General features: G+C 63.8%; 3 protein-coding genes across 13 annotated transcripts in view; 2 read left to right on the plus strand and 1 right to left on the minus strand.

The window, feature by feature from the left end:
* Nucleotides 1–3,085: 3,085 nt before the first annotated feature.
* TIMM10B (translocase of inner mitochondrial membrane 10B) lies at nt 3,086–6,521 on the minus strand. 3 transcript variants are annotated; one of them, XM_038392760.2, is made up of 3 exons: nt 6,349–6,521; nt 4,957–5,052; nt 3,086–4,681 (listed from the first exon to the last, which is right to left on the minus strand). In XM_038392760.2, exons 1-3 carry the CDS (start codon nt 6,385–6,387, stop codon nt 4,406–4,408), a joined length of 411 nt encoding a protein of 136 aa, XP_038248688.1. In that variant the 5' UTR covers nt 6,388–6,521; the 3' UTR covers nt 3,086–4,405. The 3 variants fall into 3 exon arrangements, with proteins under 3 accessions (XP_038248688.1, XP_043359890.1, XP_038248699.1); XM_043503955.1 differs by having other exon boundaries at nt 4,957–5,023; nt 6,349–6,481; XM_038392771.2 differs by lacking the exon at nt 6,349–6,521 and adding an exon at nt 6,201–6,236.
* ARFIP2 (ADP ribosylation factor interacting protein 2) lies at nt 6,478–23,713 on the plus strand. 7 transcript variants are annotated; one of them, XM_038392791.2, is made up of 10 exons: nt 6,497–6,653; nt 10,025–10,132; nt 13,170–13,278; nt 13,908–13,964; nt 16,593–16,688; nt 18,529–18,644; nt 19,484–19,705; nt 20,428–20,585; nt 21,039–21,213; nt 22,938–23,707. In XM_038392791.2, the coding sequence occupies exons 1-10, from the start codon at nt 6,534–6,536 to the stop codon at nt 23,091–23,093; spliced, it is 1,317 nt and encodes a 438-aa protein (XP_038248719.1). In that variant the 5' UTR covers nt 6,497–6,533; the 3' UTR covers nt 23,094–23,707. The 7 variants fall into 7 exon arrangements, with proteins under 7 accessions (XP_043359885.1, XP_038248757.1, XP_038248719.1 ...); XM_038392829.2 differs by lacking the exon at nt 16,593–16,688 and having other exon boundaries at nt 6,495–6,653; nt 22,938–23,713; XM_038392810.2 differs by lacking the exon at nt 13,908–13,964.
* TRIM3 (tripartite motif containing 3) overlaps nt 12,214–23,713 on the plus strand; it is a 24,001-nt gene continuing 12,501 nt past the window's right edge. For all 3 annotated transcript variants that reach the window (XM_043503954.1, XM_038412751.2, XM_038412758.2), the window contains exons 1-2: nt 12,214–12,218; nt 20,280–20,284. The gene's annotated coding sequence lies outside the window, so the exon portion shown is untranslated. The remainder of the gene's footprint in view (nt 12,219–20,279; nt 20,285–23,713) is intronic.

Genomic DNA, 23,713 nt, shown 5'->3' on the forward strand with positions numbered 1-23,713 from the left:
GGGGGCAGGGTGGGGGAGGAGCGGGGGGGATCGAGGGGGCAGGGTGGGGGGAGGTGAGATCGAGGGGGCAGGGTGGGGGCAGGGTGGGGGGATGGAGGGGGCAGGGTGGGGGAGGAGCGGGGGGGATCGAGGGGGCAGGGTGGGGGCAGGGTGGGGGGGATGGAGGGGGCAGGGTGGGGGAGGAGCGGGGGGGATCGAGGGGGCAGGGTGGGGGCAGGGTGGGGGGGATGGAGGGGGCAGGGTGGGGGAGGAGCGGGGGGGATCGAGGGGGCAGGGTGGGGGGAGGTGAGATCGAGGGGGCAGGGTGGGGGCAGGGTGGGGGGGATCGAGGGGGCAGGGTGGGGGGAGGTGAGATCGAGGGGGCAGGGTGGGGGCAGGGTGGGGGGGATGGAGGGGGCAGGGTGAGGGAGGTGAGGGGGGGATCGAGGGGGCAGGGTGAGGGAGGTGAGGGGGTAGGGTGGGGGGAGGTGAGGGGGGGATGGAGGGGGCAGGGTGGGGGGAGGTGAGAGGGGATCGAGGGGGCAGGGTGGGGGAGGTGAGGGGGCAGGGTGGGGGGAGGAGAGGGGGGATCGAGGGGGCAGGGTGGGGGAGGTGAGGGGGGATGGAGGGGGCAGGGTGGGGGGAGGTGAGATCGAGGGGGTAGGGTGGGGGCAGGGTGGGGGGATGGAGGGGGCAGGGTGGGGGGAGGTGAGATCGAGGGGGCAGGGTGGGGGGATGGAGGGGGCAGGGTGGGGGAGGAGCGGGGGGGATCGAGGGGGCAGGGTGGGGGGAGGTGAGATCGAGGGGGCAGGGTGGGGGCAGGGTGGGGGGATGGAGGGGGCAGGGTGGGGGAGGTGAGGGGGGATCGAGGGGGCAGGGTGGGGGAGGTGAGATCGAGGGGGCAGGGTGGGGGCAGGGTGGGGGGATGGAGGGGGCAGGGTGGGGGAGGAGCGGGGGGGATTGAGGGGGCAGGGTGGGGGGAGGTGAGATCGAGGGGGCAGGGTGGGGGCAGGGTGGGGGGGATGGAGGGGGCAGGGTGGGGGAGGAGCGGGGGGGATCGAGGGGGCAGGGTGGGGGGAGGAGAGGGGGGATCGAGGGGGCAGGGTGGGGGCAGGGTGGGGGGATGGAGGGGGCAGGGTGGGGGGAGGAGAGGGGGGATCGAGGGGGCAGGGTGGGGGGAGGTGAGGGGGGATGGAGGGGGCAGGGTGGGGGGGATCGAGGGGGCAGGGTGGGGGAGGTGAGGGGGGATCGAGGGGGCAGGGTGGGGGAGGTGAGGGGGCAGGGTGGGGGGAGGTGAGGGGGTAGGGTGGGGGGAGGTGAGATCGAGGGGGCAGGGTGGGGGCAGGGTGGGGGGGATGGAGGGGGCAGGTTGGGGGGAGGAGCGGGGGGGATGGAGGGGGCAGGGTGGGGGAGGTGAGGGGGCAGGGTGGGGGGAGGTGAGATCGAGGGGGCAGGGTGGGGGCAGGGTGGGGGGGATGGAGGGGGCAGGGTGGGGGGAGGTGAGAGGGGATCGAGGGGGCAGGGTGGGGGAGGTGAGGGGGCAGGGTGGGGGGAGGTGAGGGTTGATCGAGGGGGCAGGGTGGGGGAGGAGCGGGGGGGATCGAGGGGGCAGGGTGGGGGGAGGTGAGATCGAGGGGGCAGGGTGGGGGCAGGGTGGGGGGGATCGAGGGGGCAGGGTGGGGGGAGGAGAGGGGGGATCGGGGGAAGCGGCCGCACCCACCGCGCGCTCGGCGGCGCACGAGACCCGCCCGGCAGTTACCAGGGACGCGGCTGCGCCGCTGGGCGGGAACGAGCAACGGTCAGAGAGCGCGAGGCGGGCGCTAAAATTCGCCCCGCCCCCGGTGGGCAGGCCCCGCCCCCCGCACCGCCTCGAACTGCCCCATCTCACACCCCCATGGCTTCTTTCCCCCCCCAAACTGCCCCACCTCCCACAGCTGCCTCCCCAAACTGCCCCATCCCCCACTGCTGCCTCCCCAAACTGTCCAATCTCACCCCCCCAGAACAGCTCTGCCCCCCATAGCTCTCCCATCCCCACCACCCCCATGGGTCCTTCCCCCCAAACTGCGCCATGTCACCCCTCCCAGAACCCTGCTTCCCCATGGCTCCTTCCCGCCATGCAACCTGCCCCATCTCACCTCCCCATGGCTCTCTCTCTCCCCAAACTGGCCCATCTCACCCCCAACAAAACAGCCCCACCTCCTATGGCTCCTTCACCTGTCCAAACTGCCCCATCTCATCCCCCCCACGGCTCCTTCCCTCCCTAATCTGCCCCAAATACCTCCCCCATGGCTCCTTCCCCCACCGAATTGCCCCATCTCACCCCCCCATAACAGACCTACCACTCCCTGGCTCCTTTCCCCCCAAACTGCCCCATCTCACCCACCCCAGAACAGACCCACCCCGCTAGGGCTCATTCCCACCCCCAAAATGCCCCACCCCCCATGGCTCTTTCTCCTCCAAACTGCCCCATCTGACCCCCACAGAATAACCCCTCCATGGCTCCTTGCCCCAAAAGTGCCCCATCTCACCTCATCACTAAGCTGCCTGCCTATTTCAGCTGTTGCTCCTGTGTCCTCTCCCAGCCTCCAGACCTGCTGCTCCCCCGTGCGGTACTGCGGGGGCTTTTTTGGGACAGGGAAGTGGGTGCTAAAGCCGCAACTCACCATGACTGGAACTGCCAGCTAGGTTCAGCCCCTGGGTCCTAGCCCACCCGACTACCATCTCTGACATAGCCAGAACTAGCTGCTTTATAGACATGCCTGGACCCTGCTCAGCTACTGCCCCAGGGGGACCTGGTAGCAGTGAGTTCCACAGGGCAGTTGTGACTGAGTTCAGAAGTGTTTCCTTCCCTCCTCCATACATTTGTTCCCTGTTACTGTCAATGACTCCTCCTCATTCGTGGGGGCCGAGGGGGAAGGAAGTGGGGGAGCAGACCCAGCACAGAACCCAGGGGGGTGCAGAGGGAGCTGACCCAGCACAGTGTCCAGGCACAGGGCTGGGGCCTGCGTGAACCAGTCCTGTGCACCAGCAGGCCCAGGCCCAGCTGGCAGGAGGATGCAAGAGCTGAGGGCTGTGTAGGCAGCCTAGAACAAACGAGGGAGCTTTGTGTTAATCTCTTTATTACCCATGTACAGCTCTGTGCACTCCACTTGGCATGGCCACCCCTGGAGCAGGACAGAGAGCTGAGATAGGTGCTGCAGCTATCCAGCGAGAGACAAGCTGGATCTCAGCAGAGCAGGCTGCTTCAGGCCATGGCTCCCACCTTTCCTAACACCAAACCCAGGCGCTACCCCCTTGTTCCGACCCAACCAGCTTGTCATTTGCGGTGCTCCCCGAGGCCATGAGGGATCTCTGAGCAGGAGCCTGCCTCAGGCCCAGTCCAGTGGGTGCTGCGGCTGCATGGCCTGCTTGGGGGTGGAGTGGGGCCTGGCGCATTAAAAGCGTGACTCCCAGGACAACTGTTTAAAAGCAGGGGAGAGCCTGTCAATGCGTGACAAGTGCCGCAGTCCCATGCTCAACCTCAGAGCGTCGTGCACTGGCACATGGGACTGGACAGGGGCCTTCCCAGGAAGGGTGCAAGACATGCCCCTCACTCCTGTGGAGCCACACAAGCTCCATTCACCTGGTGTACGGGAACCTGGGGTGGAGCCCCTCTCCTTAGAGTAACCCCCTTGTCTCCCAGTCCCTGGGGAGCAGGGCAAGGCTTGCCCTAGTGACTCAGTGTCGAAATGGAGTAGAGACCAAGTAGCAATGGGGTACAATCAGGGTGTGGGGCTGATCTCTGCCGGCTCCTGGATCCATGCAGGGGCCCTATGGACAGAGGCAGGGCGGGGAGAAACAACAGCCTGGGAGAGCTCCCAGGCCCTTCCAGCAGCTGTGTGCTTGCTGCAGGAGGCTAACAGCGGGGTGAGCGGGCTGGGCCCTGCCCAAGGCATCCCAACCACCCAGGGAATCAAGAGGACACTGATCTACTGGTAATAGGAAATAGCCTTCCGGGGACAGAGAGAAAACCCCGCCCTGGGGCACAAGAGCCTGGCCGAGAGCAGCTGCTGTGACTAACAAGCCCGCAGCAGGGCACTGCCACAGGCTGCTCCAGAGGGCAATGGGCCCGAGCAGCTGGAAGGCCCCACCCATGCTGCTCAGCGCCCCAACGTTAGGCAGGCTGGCCCGGCCCAAATGCTGCTGGAGCTTGCATAGCTCTGCTGTCAGGAGGCCCAGGCTGCAGCTAGGGTAGCTCTGATGCTGACACTAATCAGCCCAGTCCCAACTGAAGAGGGAGGAAGTGCCCATCTGGGCTAGATCCAGCGCTGGGAGGAGGCCCAGCCCAGGGTGCAGCTGCATTGCCCCCGAGAGGCTGTTTCACACCCAGGCCCAAGTCCAGCGTGCAGCCATGGGGGACCAGGCAATGCCGGGAGGCAGTAGGGTACTAGCTGACGGCATCTGGAGCGCTCTCCGTGGCAGTGGGGAGACTGGCAGCCACCTGCAGGCTAGGGTGGGTTTCCGTGCCAAGTGCTGCTGGCAGGGCCACAGAGGCAGCACCAGGGACCTGCTTCAGGCTGGAGCCTGGCACCACTTGGGCTGCAGTGGCCTCATAGTCCGAGATCCGACGCTGCACAATGGAGGGCATAAGCTGCATGTAGGCCCCCATCAGGCGGTGGTTGGAGTGGACGAGCTTCCCAGCACAGCCATCTAGACAGGCCTCCTGCAAGGACAAACCACAGATGTCATGAGGGACCCAGGTCCATGGGGAGCAGATTCCCATTCCTGCCCACAGCTCCCACTCCCTGGCCCCCTTCCCAAAGGCACCCTGCCATCCTCAATACCCATGACCACGAAGCTGGGCAGCCCATGGCTCTGACCCACGGGATGCAGAGCTAGGAATGGACAGCTCCTTGGCCTGGAGGGAATGAGCAGGCCAGCTGTGCTCTGGGAAGAGCTCTCCCCAGCCCCCATGCCTGGGCAGGGTCCAGAGCTCACCTCCTCCCTGGTGAGCGCCCGGTAGTTCAGGTTGGAGATGCAGCGCAGGAAACAGAGCTCCGTCATCCTGTTGTAGACAAGCAGGAAATCCCGCAGCTGGAACAAGATCAGCAGTGGGGGGGTTAGACCCTGACTCTGTGGCACTGCCTCAGCCACTGGCTCCCCACAGATCCCTCACCCTTCGCAGAACTGCTGTTCTGACTCTCATCACTGGTACCCAACCGCCTGGCTGGAGAGCCAGCTCTGCTGGCATAAAGCAGATCCCACTCCTGGGGGTGTGACTACGGTGCGCCGGGGGGGGCTGGGCTTACACCCGTTTCCTTTGCTAAGGGAGTCTGAGGCAGCCGCTGTACTGACTGCATTAAAAACTGGATAAGAGAGAGGTCTCGAAATATGATTGTAAATGGGGACTCGTCATCGAGCTGGTCTGTTCTCAGCAGGGAACTGCAGAGGTCGGTTCTTGGCCCTATACTATTTAACATCCGTGCCAATCACCTGGAAGAAAACAAAATTGTCACAGATAAACTTTGCAGGGAAAATGAAGACTGGGGGAGTGGCGAACAATGCAGCAGACAGGTCCCTGACACAGAGCGGGCTCCATTGCTTGGGAGCTTAGCCAGCAAGCAATACCCTGTAACACAGCTAAACATAGCTGTGTGCATCTGGGAACAGCAAATGTCCGCCACACAGACAGGCTAGGGACTGGGCACCGGGGAAGCAGCAAAGCAGAAAGAGATTGGGGGTTGGGGCGTGGATAACGATCAGAACATGAGCTCCCAGCGACCATACCTCCCGTTTTCGCCTGGACAGCCCCTTTTTTAAGCCCTGTCCTGGCCGCCCCGATGTTTTCTGGCAGAAGTGGGTATTTGTCCTGTTTCCTGCCGACTTGATCGGCTGGCAAGAGCAAACTGGACAAATCCCCTTTTGTCAAAAGAGCGGGGTGCGGGGAATATGGGGGTGTGGCGACGCCACCAGCCCCATGCAGGGCGGGGAGGCAGCGGTCCAGCGATTCTGGGCTCCCGAGGGATGGGGCTTGGGCCAGCCCTCTGTGGTGTCCCCTTTTCCCTTGGGGGAACGGGGTCCCGCTAAGCAGCGCGGTGACTCGGGCCGGCGCAGGGGCGGAATCAGGGCTCGATCACCCCAGGGCAGCTTGGCACGGGCACGAGGACACGCCGCGGCGGTGGGGCGCGGGGAGAGGCTTGAACCAGTCGCCCGGGCAGGGTTAGAGCAGGTCAGGCGCACACCTATGGGGGGTGACACTGGGCCCGGCCCTGCGGGGGCGGGGCCGCGAGAAAAGCCCCACAAAGCGCCCCCCCCCCGCCGCCGCCGCCGCCGCCGCCGCGAGAGCCCCCAGCTCCTTGGCCAGCGGCTCCGCGCCCCGCCCCCGCTCACGCTGCGAAGCTGCTGCTGCTGCTGCTGCTGCGGCTCCATCCCCAGGGCACGTGACCTGCGCCGGCGCTTTGCAGAGGTCACGTCACTCACTTCGCCGCCAGACCCTGCCTGGGTTGACACGTCACTTCCGTCCTGCGGTGCGAACTGTTTCCGGGGTCAGATGTCACTTCCGCCCCTCTCTGGTGATGCCGTCAGTTCCGTTCCCCTCCCGCGGCGCTGCCCGGCTCCTGACGCGGCTTCCGGTCTGTCCTGCCCGAGTGGATCCGGAGACTCCGGCGCTGGGGAGCCGGCAGCGGCCGGAGCAGGTGCGGGGGTCGCAGGGGCCCTGCTCGGCGGGGGCGTTTCAGGGACCGAGCTGGGGGCCGGGGAAGGGGGATCTCGGGGGCAGTGCTGGGGGGGCTGGGGAAGGGGGCGGGAGGGCTGCAGTGGCGGGGCTGGGGACGGGGCGGTCACGGGGGCAGTGCTGGGGGCCGGGGAAGGGGGGTCGCGGGGGCAGTGCTGGGGGGCGGGGAAGGGGGCGGGAGGGCTGCAGTGGCGGGGCTGGGGACGGGGCGGTCACGGGGGCAGTGCTGGGGGCCGGGGAAGGGGGATCTCGGGGGCAGTGCTGGGGGCCGGGGAAGGGGGGTCGCGGGGGCAGTGCTGGGGGGGCTGGGGAAGGGGGCGGGTGGGCTGCAGTGGCGGGGCTGGGGACGGGGCGGTCACGGGGGCAGTGCTGGGGGCCGGGGAAGGGGGGTCGCGGGGGCAGTGCTGGGGGGGCTGGGGAAGGGGGCGGGTGGGCTGCAGTGGCGGGGCTGGGGACGGGGCGGTCACGGGGGCAGTGCTGGGGGCCGGGGAAGGGGGGTCGCGGGGGCAGTGCTGGGGGGCGGGGAAGGGGGCGGGAGGGCTGCAGTGGCGGGGCTGGGGACGGGGCGGTCACGGGGGCAGTGCTGGGGGCCGGGGAAGGGGGATCTCGGGGGCAGTGCTGGGGGGGGCAGGGAAGGTCACAGGGGCTGGGGAAGGGGGTGTCGCAGGGGGCCCTGCTGGGGGGGGGCCTCACATCTGTTTAGCATCCCCTTATGTTGAGTGTCCCTCACTCCATCTCTGGGATTAGCAGGGGGCACCTGGATGGGGAGCACATGACACAGCCCTGCTGCCTTCCCAGCGCTCTGGGATGGGGGTCAGGGGAGCGCCCTGGTGAGGATGGAGTTTGTCTGGAGGCCCGGCTTGGAGCCATCTATCGCCCGGGACGGGTTGTGGTAGAGAACAAGTGGCTTTGGTCTCCAGGGCCTGGCAAATACCCCCTGGGAGCAGGCCCCACTGGCTCTTTCTTGGGCACGGGTCTGTGCCTGCCGTGCTACTGGCTGCCGAGCTCTTGGGGGGGGGGGAGTTGGCTGATTCCCATTGCTTGACCCCCCCAACCCAGTCCTGGGGGCCCTAATTCCTCCCAATCTGAGTTGGTGTCCCAGGCTTGGGGGCCCTGGGAACGTAACGGGAGCTGTGGGGCGGGGTATGGCGCTGCCTGCTGGGGAATGTGCACGGACCGGTCTGGGCAGGCTGGGCTCTGGCTTGTGCTGGAGCCTGCTGCCTCCGAGCTGGGAGCTGGAGTTGATGCCGCCTGGTCTTGGGGAGGGAGGGTAAGGTAGGGCTGTAACCCCTAGTGTGCAGGCTGCCCATAGCTCCCTGGTCTCCTGTGCAGGAGGGCTCGGTGCTGTTTCCCCCCCCCCCCCAGCCTGGTGTGGGGGCCAGCTGAGCCCAGGTTTCTGTCAAGTTGAGTGAAGTGCTCATGTGGGGGCCCAACAGTGCTGAGGCGGGTCCTCTAGCTTGGCTTTTCTGTGGCACATGGGGCTGGGCTGCAGGGCAGGCTCAAGGGGTCCGGTTGTGTCTTAATTTCTCCTGAACGTGCTGCCCTGAAAGCAGGAGCCAGCTGCAGAATGACCCCTGCCCATTGCATGGAGTGAAGCAGCGCCCTCCACGGAGCAGTACCTCTGGCACAGGTTGAAGGTAGCTCCTGCTGCAGAGCCTTGGGGACGTGGCTGTTGGCACTCGCTCCCTGGGCACTGGGCCAGGAGCTGCTCAGCTGCGAGGGCCAGGTGTGTCCTGGGCAGCCTGCGGGCCTGCCCCCATTGTACAGCTGCAGGTGTTGGAGAACTCAGGAGATGGTGTGAGGCAGCAAGTGAGCTGTTGCTGCCCCAAGGGGAGGGGCCACTCAGCCTGTGAAGCGGGGGAGCAGATGCTACTCCCTGTAGGTGAATCTGGGGCCTTCTGTTCCACACAACCCCAGCCCCCACTCCCGGACCAAGGGAGAGTCATTGAAATGACAGATAGCCAAGGAAACGCTTCTAAACGCAGAGCACAACGGGCCTGTGGAACTCACTGCCAGCAGATGCCATGGCCCAGGAGCTGAGCAGGAGCCAGGAAGGTCCCAGCATCTCTGTGGAAGTTGAGCCCCAGCTTTACATCACGGAAGGGGTACACGGGAGACCTTTGGGGATGGGGGTGTTCAGGCCAACTCTCAGGTGAGCTCCCCCCAGAAAGGTGGATCTGGGTGAGCCATCGTTTCTTGAGGGTGGGGAGCTGAGTGCTTGGGCAGGACACAGCCCTGGGGAACAGGCTGGGGACAAGGGAGCTGTGCTGCCTCTGGTGGTAAGGCAGCCACCTCTGGGGTGAGTCACAGCCACACTGCTGCATCTGCTAGGAGCACAGGATCTGTCCCTGCACCCAGTCCTCAACAGTGCAATGCTGTCTCTAGCCAGCAAGGCCTGCCATCTCTTCTGCTCCATGAGCCCCAGCCCCAGGGGGCTGCTTTGAGCCTGGGGTGAGGGAGTCCAGGCCCTGGAGGTGGCAGAGGAGTGTGGGTCTATGGGCCCTGGGCCTGCACTGCCCTGGGTGGTCCTGGGCTGGGAGGAGTGGGCCCCCACCAACGTGCCAGGCAGGGGAGGCCGAGTGGGGGTGCCCCCTGCCTGGAGTCTTGGCAGGGATCTGGCAGCTGCTGCCTCTGGGGCAGGCTCCTGGACCCATGCACACAGAGCCCATTGTTCTTGGTCGTGACTGGCAGGTGCAGGCAGCAATGGCCCCAGCTCCTGGGGACAGTCTCTGGGGAGGGACCGACCTGGCTTACCCATGAAGGTGCCTGTGGGCAACAGGCAGTTGGTGATCTCTGGAAGCCAGGGCATGCTGTCTTGGCAGTGCCAGCTGAGCTGCCAGCACTGCTGCGATTCTCACCAGGGGCAGAGGCCTGGGGGGTGCCCAGGGGGCTGGCTCTATCAACTCAGCACCCGAGGCAGCCTGGGGCTGGGGTGGGGAACAGCCAGCCCCGGGTTGGGGGAGCTGCAGGGGCTGGAACACCTGGGCAGCGCCGGGAGGCCCGTGGTGCGGTGCCACTGCCCCTGCCCCTGCCTGCGCCTAAAGCGACATCGCGCTCTGCCCTGGCCAGTTCTCTGTGTGTGCTTGCAGGGCTAGACCTCCTGTGGGCAGACAAGATGCCCAGCGTGCTGCGGGAAGTTCGCAGGGGCCGGGATCCCAGAGGGTGGGGGTAAATCTTTGTGCTGGTCTCTGCGGGTGACCATTGGGGCTGAGTCCCAGAGGAGCTCCTCGGAGAGCTGGGGGTGGCCGGTGGGCCGGGGCCTGGGGAACAGACTGCAGAGAGCGAGGCTAGGACCAAGCCTGCTGACCCCTCAGTGTCGCCCTGTCCCTGCAGATCCTGACCATGACAGATGGGCTCATGAGCAAAGCTGCCACCATGGAGATCCCCATCAACGGAACCGGGGACACAGGGAGCCTGCCGGAGGACGATGGCCTGGAACAGGTATGTGGGCTGGGTTAGAAGGGCATGTCGGGCTAGAGGGGTGTGTCGTGGGGAGGGGAGGCCAGGTGCTGGTCTAGACGGGTGTGTTGGGGGGAAGGGAGGCCCCAGCTAGAGGGGGCATGTCAGGGGGAGGGGAGGGGAGGCGAGGCTCTGGGCTAGAGGGGTGTGTCAGGGGGAGGGGCAGCGAGGCCCCGGGCTAGAGGGGCGTGTCAGGGGAGGGTGGACCCAGACTAGAGGGGCGTGTTGCAGGATGGGAGATGTGATGGAGTCACAGGTCCAATGCTCTGGGACTGCTCGGTATGAAGTCAGCCAAAGCTCTGGGTAGCGTGACTCCCCTCGGAGCTGTCCGGGGCAAGGAGCCTCTTCAGCTATGGCCTTCCTGGTCTGACCTCAGAGCATTCAGCCCCCTGTTCACACCATGCACTTCCCATTTGCGGGTCCACCTGGATGGGACCCCGGGGAAGCCAGAGGCTCCTGCACCCCAACTCCGCAGTCAGATGTGACTCTCAGCCAGCCAGTAAATCAGAAAATGTATTAGGCGACGGGAACACAATGTAGAGCAGAGCTTGTTAGCACAGAAATCAGTGACTTTCAGCACAGTCCATTTTAGGGGGACCCCGGGCCAGATGCCCTGGACTCCCCCATCTCCAAGTCCCCCATAGCAGACCACCCAGCTTCCAGCGACCTGGCCTCTGACACCCCTGTAGCTCCTCCTCTTGGTCTTTGTTTCCCTTGAACAAAGTGTCACCTGGTTGCATCCCCCTCCTGGTTCTCAGGTTACTAAGGGCATCGGCCATCGCTATCTGCAGGCAACTGGAACAGCCTCACCGCCCCTGGGATCTCAGCAAAAGTCACACCCTTATCCCCACCACCTTGACAAAGGTGGCACACGCCGTATTCATTCAAAACAGTAAAATTCTGTCACGGAATCACCAGGGCGATGCTCTGGAACTGCTCCCTATGAAGCCAGGCAGGATACTGGGGGAGCCTCCTCTCTCAGAGCAGATTGTCTCTAGGGCAAGAAGCTTCCACCTTCCTGGATCTGTCCTTGGAGCACTCAGCATCCCCTTCCACACTGTGTGCTTCTCACAGCGAGTCCACCCAGGTGGGGTTCTGGGGAAGCCAGAGGGTCTTGCACCCCAACTCTGCAGTCAGACATGACTCTCAGCCAGCCGGGAACACAGAATATTTATTAGGCAACAGAAACACAGCATAGGGCAGAACTTGTTAACATGGAAATCAGTGACTTTTGGGAGTCCTGAGCCAGACACCCTGAATTCCCCACTCCAGTCCCCCCACGCAGACCCCCAGCCTCCAGCCACCCAGTCTCTGACACCCCCCTGTTCTTCTCTGACACCCTCCTGTTCTCCTCTGTCTCTCTGTCTCACTTCCTGGGCAAAAGTTGTCACCTGGTCGCATCCCCCCTCTGGGTCTCAGGTTACACAGGTGCATATAGCTGGGCAGCCTCACCTGCCCTGAGGGCCTCAGCAAAATCACACCCATAATTCCTGAATTATTGCTGCAATACACAGGAAAACAGAGGCACACACAGTATTAATATAGGACAGTAAGAGTCATGTGCATCGTAACAAGATGAATAAAACCTCACTTTGTCACAGACTTACATAAGTTTGAGTACAACATAGCAAAGGAAAACCCCACTTTGTCACAGGGGGCACTGGGCTAGCAGATGGGAAGGCACTGGCCTAGAAGGGATGTGTCGCGGGGAGGGGAGGCGCTGGACTAGAGGGGTGTGTTGGGAGGAGAGGCGCCGGGCTAGGGGGGAAGTGTCGGGGGGAGGAGAGGCGCCGGGCTAGGGGGGAAGTGTCGGGGGGAGGAGAGGCGCCGGGCTAGGGGGGAAGTGTCGGGGGGAGGAGAGGCGCCGGGCTAGGGGGGAAGTGTCGGGGGGAGGAGAGGCGCCGGGCTAGGGGGGAAGTGTCGGGGGGAGGGGAGGCGCCGGGCTAGGGGGGAAGTGTCGGGGGGAGGGGAGGCGCCGGGCTAGGGGGGAAGTGTCGGGGGGAGGGGAGGCGCCGGGCTAGGGGGGAAGTGTCGGGGGGAGGGGAGGCGCCGGGCTAGGGGGGCAAGTGTCGGGGGGAGCGGAGGCGCCGGGCTAAGGGGGCGTGTCAGTGGGAGCGGAGGCGCCGGGCTAAGGGGGCGTGTCGGGGGGAGCGGAGGCACTGGGCTGGGGGGGGCATTTTGGGAGGAAGGGAGGCAGTGTGTTTTGGGCTCTAAGGACCCACAGAGCTCCCGCCAAGGCTGGCCTTCAGCACCAGCGACCCATCTTTCTCCATGGCTCCCTACAGCCAATCCAGCCTGGCCCTGGTGGGTACTGGCCCCGTCAGGGTGCAGTGCTCTCCGGGAGTCTTTGCAGCAACGCCTTTGCAAAACAAAGTCACCATTTGTTAATCGCTGGCTACAGAATCTGAGTGCCCTTGGCTAGCACAGAGGACAAAGGATAAGCCAGGGCAATGAAAGCTGTTACCTATTCTGGTTCTCAAGAAGAGCTCTGGATTCTCTGAGAAAGCTTCTCTCTCACCGTGAGAAGTTGGCCCAATGAGCGGTCTTACCTCACCCATCTTGTCTCACCCGCCCAGGGTGACTGCCCTGAGGGTTAGGTGCTGGTTGCTGGAAGTGGTTTGGGGGAGGGGAGGCTGATGAAGTGAGCTGTAGTTCACGAAAGCTTATGCTCAAATAAATTTGTTAGTCTCTAAGATGCCACAAGTCCTCCTTTTCTTTTTACGGATACAGACTAACTTGGCTGCTTCTCTGAAACCTGTTTTGTCTCTGGATCTTCTGTTGATCTGGGTCAGTTTCAGCCACTTCTTCAATGGCCAGTCATGCCCCCCAGACAGCGAGGTGCCACCCCTTTTGCGCCCTGGCTAGCCATGAAGGTACAGAGGGAAACGGACACACCAGGGATCCCCCCCTTCCTCCTAGGTTGGCCGGGTGCAGCAGGGTCAGGTTGCCCTTGGGGGCTGACTCCCAACTCCAGGGGCCGGTCTGAGCCCAGAGCGGACTCTGCTCTTGTCCATTTCAGGACCTGCAGCAGGTGATGGTGTCGGGGCCCAACCTGAATGAGACCAGCATTGTGTCGGGGGGCTACGGGGGCACCGCCGAGGGGATTATCCCCACCAGCACTGTCAAAGGTAAGGGGCCTTGGGGTGGGTCTTCCCCTGCTGGTCCCCTCTGGGGTGTCTCTGGGCCTTGTGCCTCTGCTGGGGCACTGCCGGCTGCAGTCTGTAAGGCAAAGGGTCCTGTAGTGTGAGAAGTGGGCTGCCCCAAAGTCTGGGGCAGTAGCGGGGCCCCCAGGGGCTCTAGTGGGCAACGGTGTAAGGGAAAAGACAGCTCTGCTGTGAGGCAGGAGCTCTGCTCTGGGGCACGGCGCCCCCACTGGCCACCTAGTGCATTGCAGAGGAGGGGCACTAGCTTTAGCTGTTCTGCTGCTTGCTTCTCTGCCAGGCTGTGGAGGCCAGGGTAGTCAGACTGGGGAGCCCCTAGCACAGCCCTGCCCCCAGGGCAACCTAGGAGAAGAGAGCAGCTGAGACCCAGCACTAAGCCCTGCCTGGCCTTGAGGACTCGGCTGGCTGGAAGAGCGGGAGCAGAGCTGCTGCCCCTCTCCGGGGGGTGGGAGGCTAGCTAGGAACCCAGCAGGCAGCTCCCGGGGCAGAGGATCTGGATTGGCACATTGGGCCCCAGGCTGGGAGGCCATGCCCTGCTTGGTAGGGGCACCTGGTGTGTGTGCCCCACTCCGACCCTGTTGTGTGGTTCTGTCTAGGCCCTGCGGTGCAGTATAACACCTCCTTCCCGGGACTGCGGCTCCTCCATGCACAAGGTGGCTCCTGTTTAACTCCTCAGGGCTTCACTAACTGGCTGGTGCAGGAACTGCTCTCCCGGTAGCCTGGCCTGGGGCTATCAGAGGGCCTGTGGGCTGGCTGGGCCCTGTGGGGATGGGGGGGCTGCCGGGTGTCATGGAGTCCCTGGGCGATGCTCTGGAATGGCTCCCTACGAAGCCAGGCAGGACTCTGGTGAAGTCTCCTCTTTGTGAGCAGCCTGTTTGCAGGACACACAGCTCCCATGGCTTCCACCTTCCTGGGTCTGACCTCGGAGCATTCAGCATCCTCTGCCCCTCCTTGCGCTTCCCACAGCGAGTCCGCCCAGACGGGGTCCTGGGGAAGCCAGAGGGTCCTGCCCCCCAATTTCGCAGTCAGACGTGACTGTTAGCCAACCGGGAAAAGAGAGGGTTTATTAGATGACAGGAACATCGTCTAAACCAGAGCTTGTATGTACAGAGAACAGGACCCCTCAGCTTGGTCCATTTTGGGGGGCAGTGAGCCAGACAACCGTGTCTGCACTTCACTCCATGTCCCCAGCCAGCTCAAACTGACTCCTTCTCCAGTCCCTCCTCCTCTGGGCTTTGTCCCTTTCCCGGGCCAGGAGGTCACCGGATTCCTTTGTTCTCCAACCCTCTAGCTCTCACCTTGCGGGGGGGAAGGGCCCAGGCCATCAGTGGCCAGGAGACAGAGTGTCGGCCATTTATGTACCTGGCCCTTTGCTCTGCAACAATTACACCCTCTTATCCCACCACCTAGAGACTTAAGAAATGCCTGGGGAAACTGAGGCACCCCTACAGTATTCAGAGGAGAGATTAAGAACAGTCCCACTTCGTCACATCGAGTTGCTAACCCATCTGCTCCCTCCACCTGCTTCACATCGGTACTGACTGATGGAGAGGCCTGGCTGGGGTCTCCCCTCACTAATGCTTCCTGGCCTCTGCTGGGCACTGAACCCTACGGGATCAAGGAAGAAGGCGGAGGCCCACAGGCCACTCCCACCTCCTTCCCCGTGGGGTCTAGCGCTGGGAGCAGGGGCTGGGCATCGCTGCTCTGGCTTGTTGAAGGAGTGGGGGGGCGAGCGCTGCTGTGTGCTCCTCGGGCACGAGTACTGCTGTCAGCGGGGGCGTGTTTGTGTGTGCACAAGGCACCCTCAGGGCCCTAGCTCATCAATAACCCCCTGCCTTGTTCCAGTGCAGGCCTGGCTGCATGGCTATGGCCACCAGCTAGCACATGAGGGAGAGTGCTGTCCCCGGGCTGGTAGAGTAACTTAGTGACGCAAGGTAAAGCCAGACCCTGGAAAGCAAGATAATGCCAGTGTCCTGCCCCCTGGGCAGATCCTCACCATGGTCCCATGGGGAGAGGGGTTGGCATCCCACTCTCGGGACAGATCCTCTCCACAGTTCCAAGGGGGGAGAGGCCGGCATGTCCCCAATGCGCACATCTCCAGCATGGTCCCGTGGGGTGGGGGAAAGAACCTGCCGGGTCACGTTCTGGCATCTAAGAAGAAAAGGAGGACTTGTGGCGCCTTAGAGACTAACAAATTTATTTGAGCATAAGCTTTCGTGAGCTACAGCTCACTTCATCGGATGCATTCATGAAAGCTTATGCTCAAATAAATTTGTTAGTCTCTAAGGCGCCACAAGTACTCCTTTTCTTTTTTGCAAATACAGACTAACACGGCTGCTACTCTGAAACCTGTTCTGGCTCTGTCACACCTGGGATCTCGACCAGGACCAATGTCCAGATGCTGGTAGCCAAGACCCGGCTATTTCCCCCAGCTTGGCCTCTGGTCTGTGGCATGGGCATCAGGGCTGCCCTGTCCCATGAGGCTCCTGCCCCGTGGAGGGAGACAGCCCAGGCATGGGGGTCCCCTGCTACCCAGTTAGCTTAGCCCCTGGTTTCACCCGTGGAGCCCTTTGGGTCAGAGACAGGGTGGTGAAGAGGCTGCATGGGCAGAGTCCCAGCAGGTAGCCTGTGGCCAATGGCCAGGTGAGTCAGTGGCCCGGTGAGTCACTGCGCGGCTTCTCTTGGCCTGGAGTGAGAATGACAGAATCTAAAACCTGCCTGGGGGTGTGCGGGGGGACGATTGGGGCTTCTGTTCGCCATGCAGCACGGGGTGGGGGGACGGTCCATGGCATGGAAAGGTTGAAAAGGGAGACTTGTCACCCAGTGTAATTAGCATGTCTGCCACAGGTTGTCACTGAGACCAAGGGCTTAGCAAGATTCAGGGAGGGCCTGGCCATTCTATGGGGATGTGAATAGCCAGAGGGAAGAACAGTTCTGGCAGGGATATGAAACCTGCCCTAGGGTTTATGCCAGTCTCTGAGTATTGGTGTCCTGGACAACATCTTCCGGGGGCAGGTTCCCCACCGCTGCCTGAGGCACAGGCCCTACAGAGTGTAAGACTAGCTGGGCCCAGGTCTGGTCCCTGTATGCAGTGCTGCTACCCAGGGCACCCCTGTGCCCAGGGGGTGCCCTGTCTTGGGACAGTTGCCAGGTTGGAGACAGCTGGCTCAGCCCTGCCTTCTAATTGTCACCTCACTCCATCTCTCCATTTCCCTCCCTGTGCCCATCCCTGTGCACCTCACTTGGCACTGCCCTACCTGGGCCGTCGCCTACCTTTCCAGGCTCCTTTGTCACATCTCTTTCCTCCCGAGGACCATCCATCTCACCCAGTGAATCTGCTGCCAGCCGGATTGCCAGCCAGGCAGATGCATCAGCAGGTACCGCAGGTCCTCTCCTTGACGCCTCATGGACTCCCTGCCCCCTCTTCTGCCCCAGGCCAGAGAGTGCCTTCCAGTCCCTGCAGGGGAATCCGCCCTCTCCCAAAGAATTAGCCCCAGTGACTGCCCTGGGGAGCTGCCCCTGCCCTGCTGTGGTGTAGGGTTGAGGCCCCCTGCTCTTGCTGGCATTGCAGGGCAGCCTGGAGGAGCACAGGCAAGGATTCCACTGCCTCATGAGGCTGCAGGGGCACCGTGTCCTGGTGACTATTGCCCCCAGTGATGCTGGCCCCTGCCGAGCCCCCCTAGCTGTTGTCCTGGCCCTGCCACTGCTCATCTGCTGGGGCCACCCCTGCATGGCTGAGAGGGCAAGCTTGGCAGCACCCGCCCAGAGAGTGCCAGCTGGCTCAGAAACCATTGGACAACAAAATAACACATGTGCATCGGGGCCAGTGGGGTCACCCGCAGTGTGTGTGTGCGCGTGCGCTGAGGCCAGTGGGGCTACCACAAGGGGGTGTGTATGTTCATCAGGGAGGGGCGTATGTGCACCTGGGCCAGTAGGGCTGCCACCGGGGGGCAAGAGGGAGGCGTGTACGTGCATGCGGGGGATGGGGGGCGGGCATACTTGCACCTGGGCCAGTGGGCTGTGCATGCAGTGGGGCCACCCGGGAAAGGGGACTCACCCTGGGGCCAGTTGAACCACCTGTGTGTGTGCACTGGGGCCATCAGGTGCAGCAGGGATGGGTGTGCTCTAAGGCCAGGGCTGACATGGCGGGGTGCACTGCTGCCGGGGGAGCCCTATGGGCACCCAGTGAGTCACTGTTTGGAGCTTTCCCTCCCAGCCAGGTGGACTGTGAAGTGTGTCACAGAGTCCCCGGGCGATGCTCTGGAACTGTTCCCTACGAAGCCAGGCAGGACTCTGGGGAAGTCTCCTCTCTGGGAGCAGCCTGTCTCCAGGGCAAACAGTTCACATGGCTTCCACTTTCCTGGGTCTGACCTTGGAGCATTCAACATCCTCTGCCCCTTCGTGCGCTTCCCACAGCGAGTCTGTCCAGGCGGAGTCCTGGGGGGCCAGAGGGCCCTGCCCCACAACTCCACAGTCAGATGTGACTCTCAGCAAGCCAGTAAAACAGAAGGTTTATTAGATGACAGGAACATGGCCTAAAACAGAGCTTGTAGGTACAGAGACAAGAACCCCTCAGCCGGGTCCATCTTGGGGGGTAGGGAGACCAGAGCCAACCCTTTCAGTTGGCACCTTTCAGAGGAGGGACCCAGGCCATCAGTGGCCAGGAGACAGGTGTCAGCCATTCTCTGTGCAGATGGCATCACTCTGGCCCTCTAAGGCTCTGCAGCAATCACCCCCCTTATCCCACCAGCTAGAGACTTATGAAATGCCATGGGGAAACTGAGGCACACATCCAGTATTCAGAGAAAACATTAAGAACATTCCCACTTGTCACAAAGTGGTTTTGCCGACAGCACAGTTCTCAAATCCCCTGCCTCCGGCAGCTGGGGCTTTAGGCAAACCCAGCATCGTTTGGCTTGAGACAAACCCAGGAGAGTTGGTGGCACCAGGTCCCCAGCCCTCGTGCAGGTGGGGCACCGGCACTGCCTTCCCTGTGCTGCTGAGGTGCCAATGTGCTGGGACGCTCAGCCTAGCCATGGGAAGTGGGTCTCAGGGGCTGGGGGGGTCCTCCAGAACAGGGCAGTGCCTGGCATCTGCCCCCAGGGACAGTGACTAGGCCTTGGAGGAGTTGCTACCCCACATCCTAGCCATGGGGCTGAAGCAAGGCCTCGATGCAGGGGGATCTCACTGCCCTGTCCTGGGCTCCATGTGTTCCAGGCTCTGGGCTGCACCCACCCCACCCCAGCCCCTTGGCGACAGGAGACGAGGCCGCCCGGGGCATCGCTGTGGAGAAGTTTGATATTGTCAAGAAATGGGGCATCAACACATACAAGGTGAGTCTGTTGCCTTGGGCCATGGGGGGTGGGAGAGGGAATGGGCAGTCCTGTTGGGGGAGGGGCCAGCTGTCCCATGGGGGGATGGGCTGCGCTGCCTGGGGGGGGAGGGACCCGCTGTCCCATGGGGCAGCTGGGAGGGGGAATGGGCTGCTTGGGGCAGGAGAGAGGCTGGCTGTCCCTTGAAGCAGAGGCAGAGGTGTGTGCGATTGGGCAGCCCATGAGGCTGGGACTGGCTGCCCCATGGAGGGGGAATGGGCTGCCTGGGGGGAGAAGCTGAGGGAACTGGGGCTATTTAGTCTGCAGAAGAGAAGAGCGAGGGGGGATTCGATAGTAGCCTTCAACCACCCGAAAGAGGATGGAGGATGGAGCTCGGCTGTTCTCAGTGGTACCAGATAACAGAACGAGGAGTAATGGTCTCAAGTTGCAGTGGGGGAGGTTTCGGTTGGATATTAGGAAAAACTTTTTCACTAGGCGGGTGGTGAAGCACTGGAATGGGTTCCCTAAGGAGGTGGTGGAATCTCCTTCCTTTGAGGTTTTTAAAGTCAGGCTTGACAAAGCCCTGGCTGGGATGATTGAGTTGGGGTTGGTCCTGCTTTGAGCAGAGGGTGGGACTAGATACCTCCTGAGGTCCCTTCCAACCCCGATATGACTGGCTGTCCCATGGGGCCAGGGAGGGAGCTGGAGTACAAACTGCATGAACTTCCCTCCTAAATATTCAGTCGGGGCTTGTGGAGCTGCCTCTTGTGGACCCGGGGCCCGGGGGAGCTCTTGTCCCCGGGGCCCGGGGGAGCTCTTGTCCCTGGGGCTGGGCCCCCTTGACCTGTGCCCTCCCACAGTGCACCAAGCAGCTGATCTCGGAGCGCTTCGGCCGGGGCTCGCGCACTGTGGACCTGGAGCTGGAGACGCAGATCGAGCTGCTACGTGACACGAAGCGCAAGTACGAGTGCGTGCTGCAGCTGGCGCGGGCGCTGACCCACCACTTTTACAGCCTGGTGCAGACCCAGCACGCCCTGGGCGATGCCTTCTCTGACCTGAGCCAGAAATCCCCCGAGCTGCAGGTACGAGCCTGGGGCAAGGGCCAGCTGGCTCTGGTGGGGTGGGATGGGGCCCGGGCCGAGGGCTGGCTGGGGCAGGGTGGGACCTGGGGCGAGGGCCAGCTTATTGGGGCAGGGCCTGGGGCGAGGGCCGGCTGGCTCTGGTGGTGCAGGATGGGGCCCGGGGCAAGGGCTGGCTGACTGGGGCAAGGCAGGGCCCGGGGCAAGGGCCGGCTGGCTCTGACAGTGCGGGATGGGGCCCGGGGCGAGGGCCGGCTGGCTCTGGCAGTGCGGGATGGGGCCCGGGGCGAGGGCCAGCTGGCTCTGGCGGGGCAGGATGGGGCCCAGGGCGAGGGCTGGCTGGCTGGGGCAAGGCGGGGCCTGGGGCGAGGGCCGGCTGGCTGGGGCAAGGCGGGGTCCGGGGCGAGGGCTGGCTGGCTCTGGCGGGGCGGGATGGGGCCTGGGGCGAGGGCCGACTGGCACCTGGCACCACTATCACGGCCTGTGATCTTGGGCCGGGCCCTGAGCTTCCCCTTCCATGCGAATGGGGGGCTGATCGCCCTGCCCTGCCACACGGGGGGCGGAGGGGGAGGTGCAGTGAAGGTTGTGGTAGTGCAGTCAATGGGCTAGGGAAGTGCCCCAGGCTCCCAGCCCAGACCGTGGCACGGGAGGGATGGGCTCTTTCATGGGGTGCAGGTAGGCTTCCAGGATCCTGGGTACCCTGACCCACCCCATCCCAACCCCAGGAGGAGTTTGGCTGTAACGCAGAGACGCAGAAGCTGCTGTGTAAGAATGGAGAGACCCTGCTCGGGGCGGTCAACTTCTTCGTCTCCAGCATCAACACTCTGGTGAACAAGACTATGGAGGACACGCTCATGACTGTTAAGCAGTACGAGACGGCCAGGTGAGCGAGTGAGGGGCCCGGTCTAGGGGGTGCTGGGGGCTGGCACAGCACGGGGAGTGATGGGTTATGGTTCCCTGTGCTCGGTAGAGGGCGGATGGGTGGTCCCAGGGCGCGCTGGGGGCCGGCACAGTGGGGACAGCGATGGGTTACGGTTCCCCATGCTCGGTAGAGGGCGGGTGGGAGGTCCCGGGGGGCGCTGGGGCCAGGCACAGCGGGGGCAGCAATGGGTTACGGTTCCCCGTGCTCGGGAGAGGGCGGGTGGGGGGGTCCTGCAGGGCGCTGGGGGCCGGCACAGTAGGAGCAGCGATGGGTTACGGTTCCCCCTGCTCGGTGGGGGGGAGGGTCCTGCGAGGCGCTGGGGGCCAGCACAGTGGGGTCATGGGTTACGGTTCCCCGTGCTCGGTCGGGGGGAGAGTCCTGCGGCAGCGTGGCTCTGACCTCATCTCCGTGCAGGCTGGAGTACGACGCCTACCGCACAGACCTGGAGGAGCTGAGCATGGGCCCGCGGGACACCACCACCCTGTGCCGCCTCGATGCCGCCCAGAGCCACTTCCAGAGCCACAAGGAGAAGTACGAGAAGCTGCGGGCCGACGTGGCCATCAAGCTCAAGTTCCTGGAGGAGAACAAGGTGAGGGGTGGGGCTCGGCCTGAGCTGATGCACATGATCCCGGGACCACAGACCGGCCTCCCTGCGCCAGGAACTGTGCCAGTGCCTCCCGAGCCACTCCACCCTCCCCAGTGCTGGGCTGCCTGCCCCACCGAGAGCCCCACTGCCAACAGCTCCCTGGGTCGCTGGGGCGGGGGTGTTGGTGACCCCGACCCCCTCTTGTTTCGGAGTCCCCGGGCGATGCTCTGGAGCTGCTCCCTACGGAGCCAGGCAGGACTCTGGGGGAGTCTCCTCTCTGGGAGCAGCCTGTCTGCAGGACACTCAGCTCACCCGGTTTCCCACTTCCTGGGTCTGACCTCGGAGCATCCAGCATCCTCTGCCCCTCCGTGTGCTTCCCACAGCCAGTCTGCCCAGGCAGGGTCTTGGGGAAGCCAGAGGGTCCTGCCCCCCAACTCCGCAGTCAGACGTGACTCTCAGCCAGCCAGTAAAACAGACCCCCTCAGTCAAGTCTGTCTTGGGGGGCAGGGAGGCCAGAGCCCCATCTGGGCCTCCCTCCATTTCCCCAGCCAGCTCCAAACTGAAACTCTCCAGCCCCTCCTCTGGCCTTTGTCTCTTTCCCTGGGCTAGGAGGCCACCTGATCTTTGTTCTTTGTTCTTCAACACCTTCAGTTGGCATCTTTGCAGGGGAGGGGCCCAGGCCATCAGTGGCCAGGAGACAGGGTGTTGGCACTCTCAGTTGGGTCCCACCAGGACCAGCATCGTTACAGGAACACAGTCCAAAACAAAGCTTGTAGGTACAGGAAACAGGATCCCTGAATCAAGTCCATCTTGAGGTGAGGGAGGCCAGAGCCCCGTTTGGGCCTCCGTCCATTTCCCCAGCCAGCCCCAAACTGAAATTCTCCAACCTCTCCTCTGGCCTTTTTCTTTTTCCTTGGGCCAGGAGGCCACCTGATCCCTTTGTTCTCCAACCCTTTCAGTTAGCACTTTTGCGGAGGAGGGGCCCAGGCCATCAGTGGCCAGGAGACAGGGCATCGGCCTTTCTCTGTGCAGACACCATCCCACTGGCCCTCTAGGGCTCTGCCACAATCACCCCCCTGATCCCACCACCTAGAGACTTAAGAACTGCCTAGGGGAAACTGAGGCATCCACACAGTATTCAGAGAGAACATTAAGAACATTCCCACTTCGTCACCTCTCTCCTTGTGTCGGGGCAGCGCCAGATGGGGGGGCGGGGTCAGGGGTGTTGGTAACCCCATTGAAGTGTTGGGGAGCAGGGCCAGGCTGGGCTTCTAGGGGGTGGGCTTGGGGAGTGTTGGGGACGGGGCCAGGGGCTGGGCTTGGGGGGTGTGGGGGCGGAGCCAGGCCTGGGCTTGGGGGTATTGGGCTGGGAGGGTGTTGTGGGGGCCGGGCTTGCAGGTTGTTGGGCTGGGATGGTGTTGTGGGGGCGGGGCCAGGGGCGGGGCTTGGGGGTGTGGGGGCGGAGCCAGGGCTGGGCTTGGGGGTATTGGGCTGGGAGGGTGTTGTGGGGGCCGGGCTTGCAGGTTGTTGGGCTGGGAGGGTGTTGTGGGGGCGGGGCCAGGGGCGGGGCAGGGCTTGGGGCGTGTTGGGCTTGGTGGGCAGGGCCAGGCTGGGTTGCGGGGGCGTGGGCCAGGGAGTGGGCTCAGGGGGTGTGGGGCCAGGGGCGGGCTCGGTGGGTGTTGGGGGCAGGCTGGCCTGGGATTGATATCTTGCCCCCCACCCCCCAGATCAAAGTGATGCACAAGCAGCTGCTGCTCTTCCACAACGCTGTCTCTGCCTACTTCGCCGGCAACCAGCAGCAGCTGGTGCAGACCCTGCGGCAGTTCAACATCAAGCTCAAGACGCCGGGCGCAGAGAAGCCCTCGTGGCTGGAGGAGCAGTGAGCGGCCTGAACTCTGAGCTCTGGCCCAGGGCCAGGCGCGTGTGGGCAAGGGGGGCCCAGCTGGGGCTAGTGAGACAGGACCCCCACGGAAGCCCCAAGGCCTGGACCCCGGCTGGGTAAATGAGGTATCTCTGCCTCGGGCGGCCCTGGGCTCTGTGCCCTGGGGGCTGGAGAGGGTCCCTGAGCTGCCGCAGGGCTCCCGCATCTGCACCTCTGCCCTGCAAGTTCGGTGCCCCCAGCCTGGGCTGCTCATAGGAGTGCAGTGCTTCAGTGACCCCCCACCCAATGCAGCTGCAGGGCAACAGGGGTCACTCATCATCCCCCAGCCACACTCCGGGGAGTCCGGGGAGGCCGGTGTGTCCTGTCCCCAACAACAGGCCTCATTCCCTGGGCGGGGGGCAGTCCCGTCCCCCACCGCCCCACATGGGCCTCACTCCTTGCAGGGGCGGGGGGAGTCTGTGCTATTCCCCCTCTCCCAGCCCTCTTGGGAGGGGCAGCGTTTCCCTTCCCACTTCAAGGCCTTCTGGGGAGCATGAGGGAGCAGTGTCTCCTGTCCTGCCCCCGAGGGCCTCACTCCTTACAGCACCGGGGGTGCAGCCCCCAGGCCTCAGTGTTCTCGGG

This window comes from Dermochelys coriacea, chromosome 1 (genome assembly GCF_009764565.3).
Source record: "Dermochelys coriacea isolate rDerCor1 chromosome 1, rDerCor1.pri.v4, whole genome shotgun sequence".
Lineage (NCBI taxonomy): Eukaryota > Metazoa > Chordata > Testudines > Dermochelyidae > Dermochelys > Dermochelys coriacea.

Coding starts and splice junctions, on each gene's coding strand:
- TIMM10B (XM_038392760.2), bottom strand. CDS start 6,387: ATGGAGCCGCAGCAGCAGCAGCAGCAGCAGCTTCGCAGC. Junction 5,053..6,348: donor AGCAGCAGCAGCTTCGCAGC/GTGAGCGGGGGC, acceptor ATCTTGTTCCAG/CTGCGGGATTTCCTGCTTGT. Junction 4,682..4,956: donor GGGCGCTCACCAGGGAGGAG/GTGAGCTCTGGA, acceptor TTGTCCTTGCAG/GAGGCCTGTCTAGATGGCTG.
- ARFIP2 (XM_038392791.2), top strand. CDS start 6,534: ATGCCGTCAGTTCCGTTCCCCTCCCGCGGCGCTGCCCGGCTCCTGACG. Junction 10,133..13,169: donor AGGACGATGGCCTGGAACAG/GTATGTGGGCTG, acceptor TGTCCATTTCAG/GACCTGCAGCAGGTGATGGT. Junction 13,279..13,907: donor CCCCACCAGCACTGTCAAAG/GTAAGGGGCCTT, acceptor GGTTCTGTCTAG/GCCCTGCGGTGCAGTATAAC.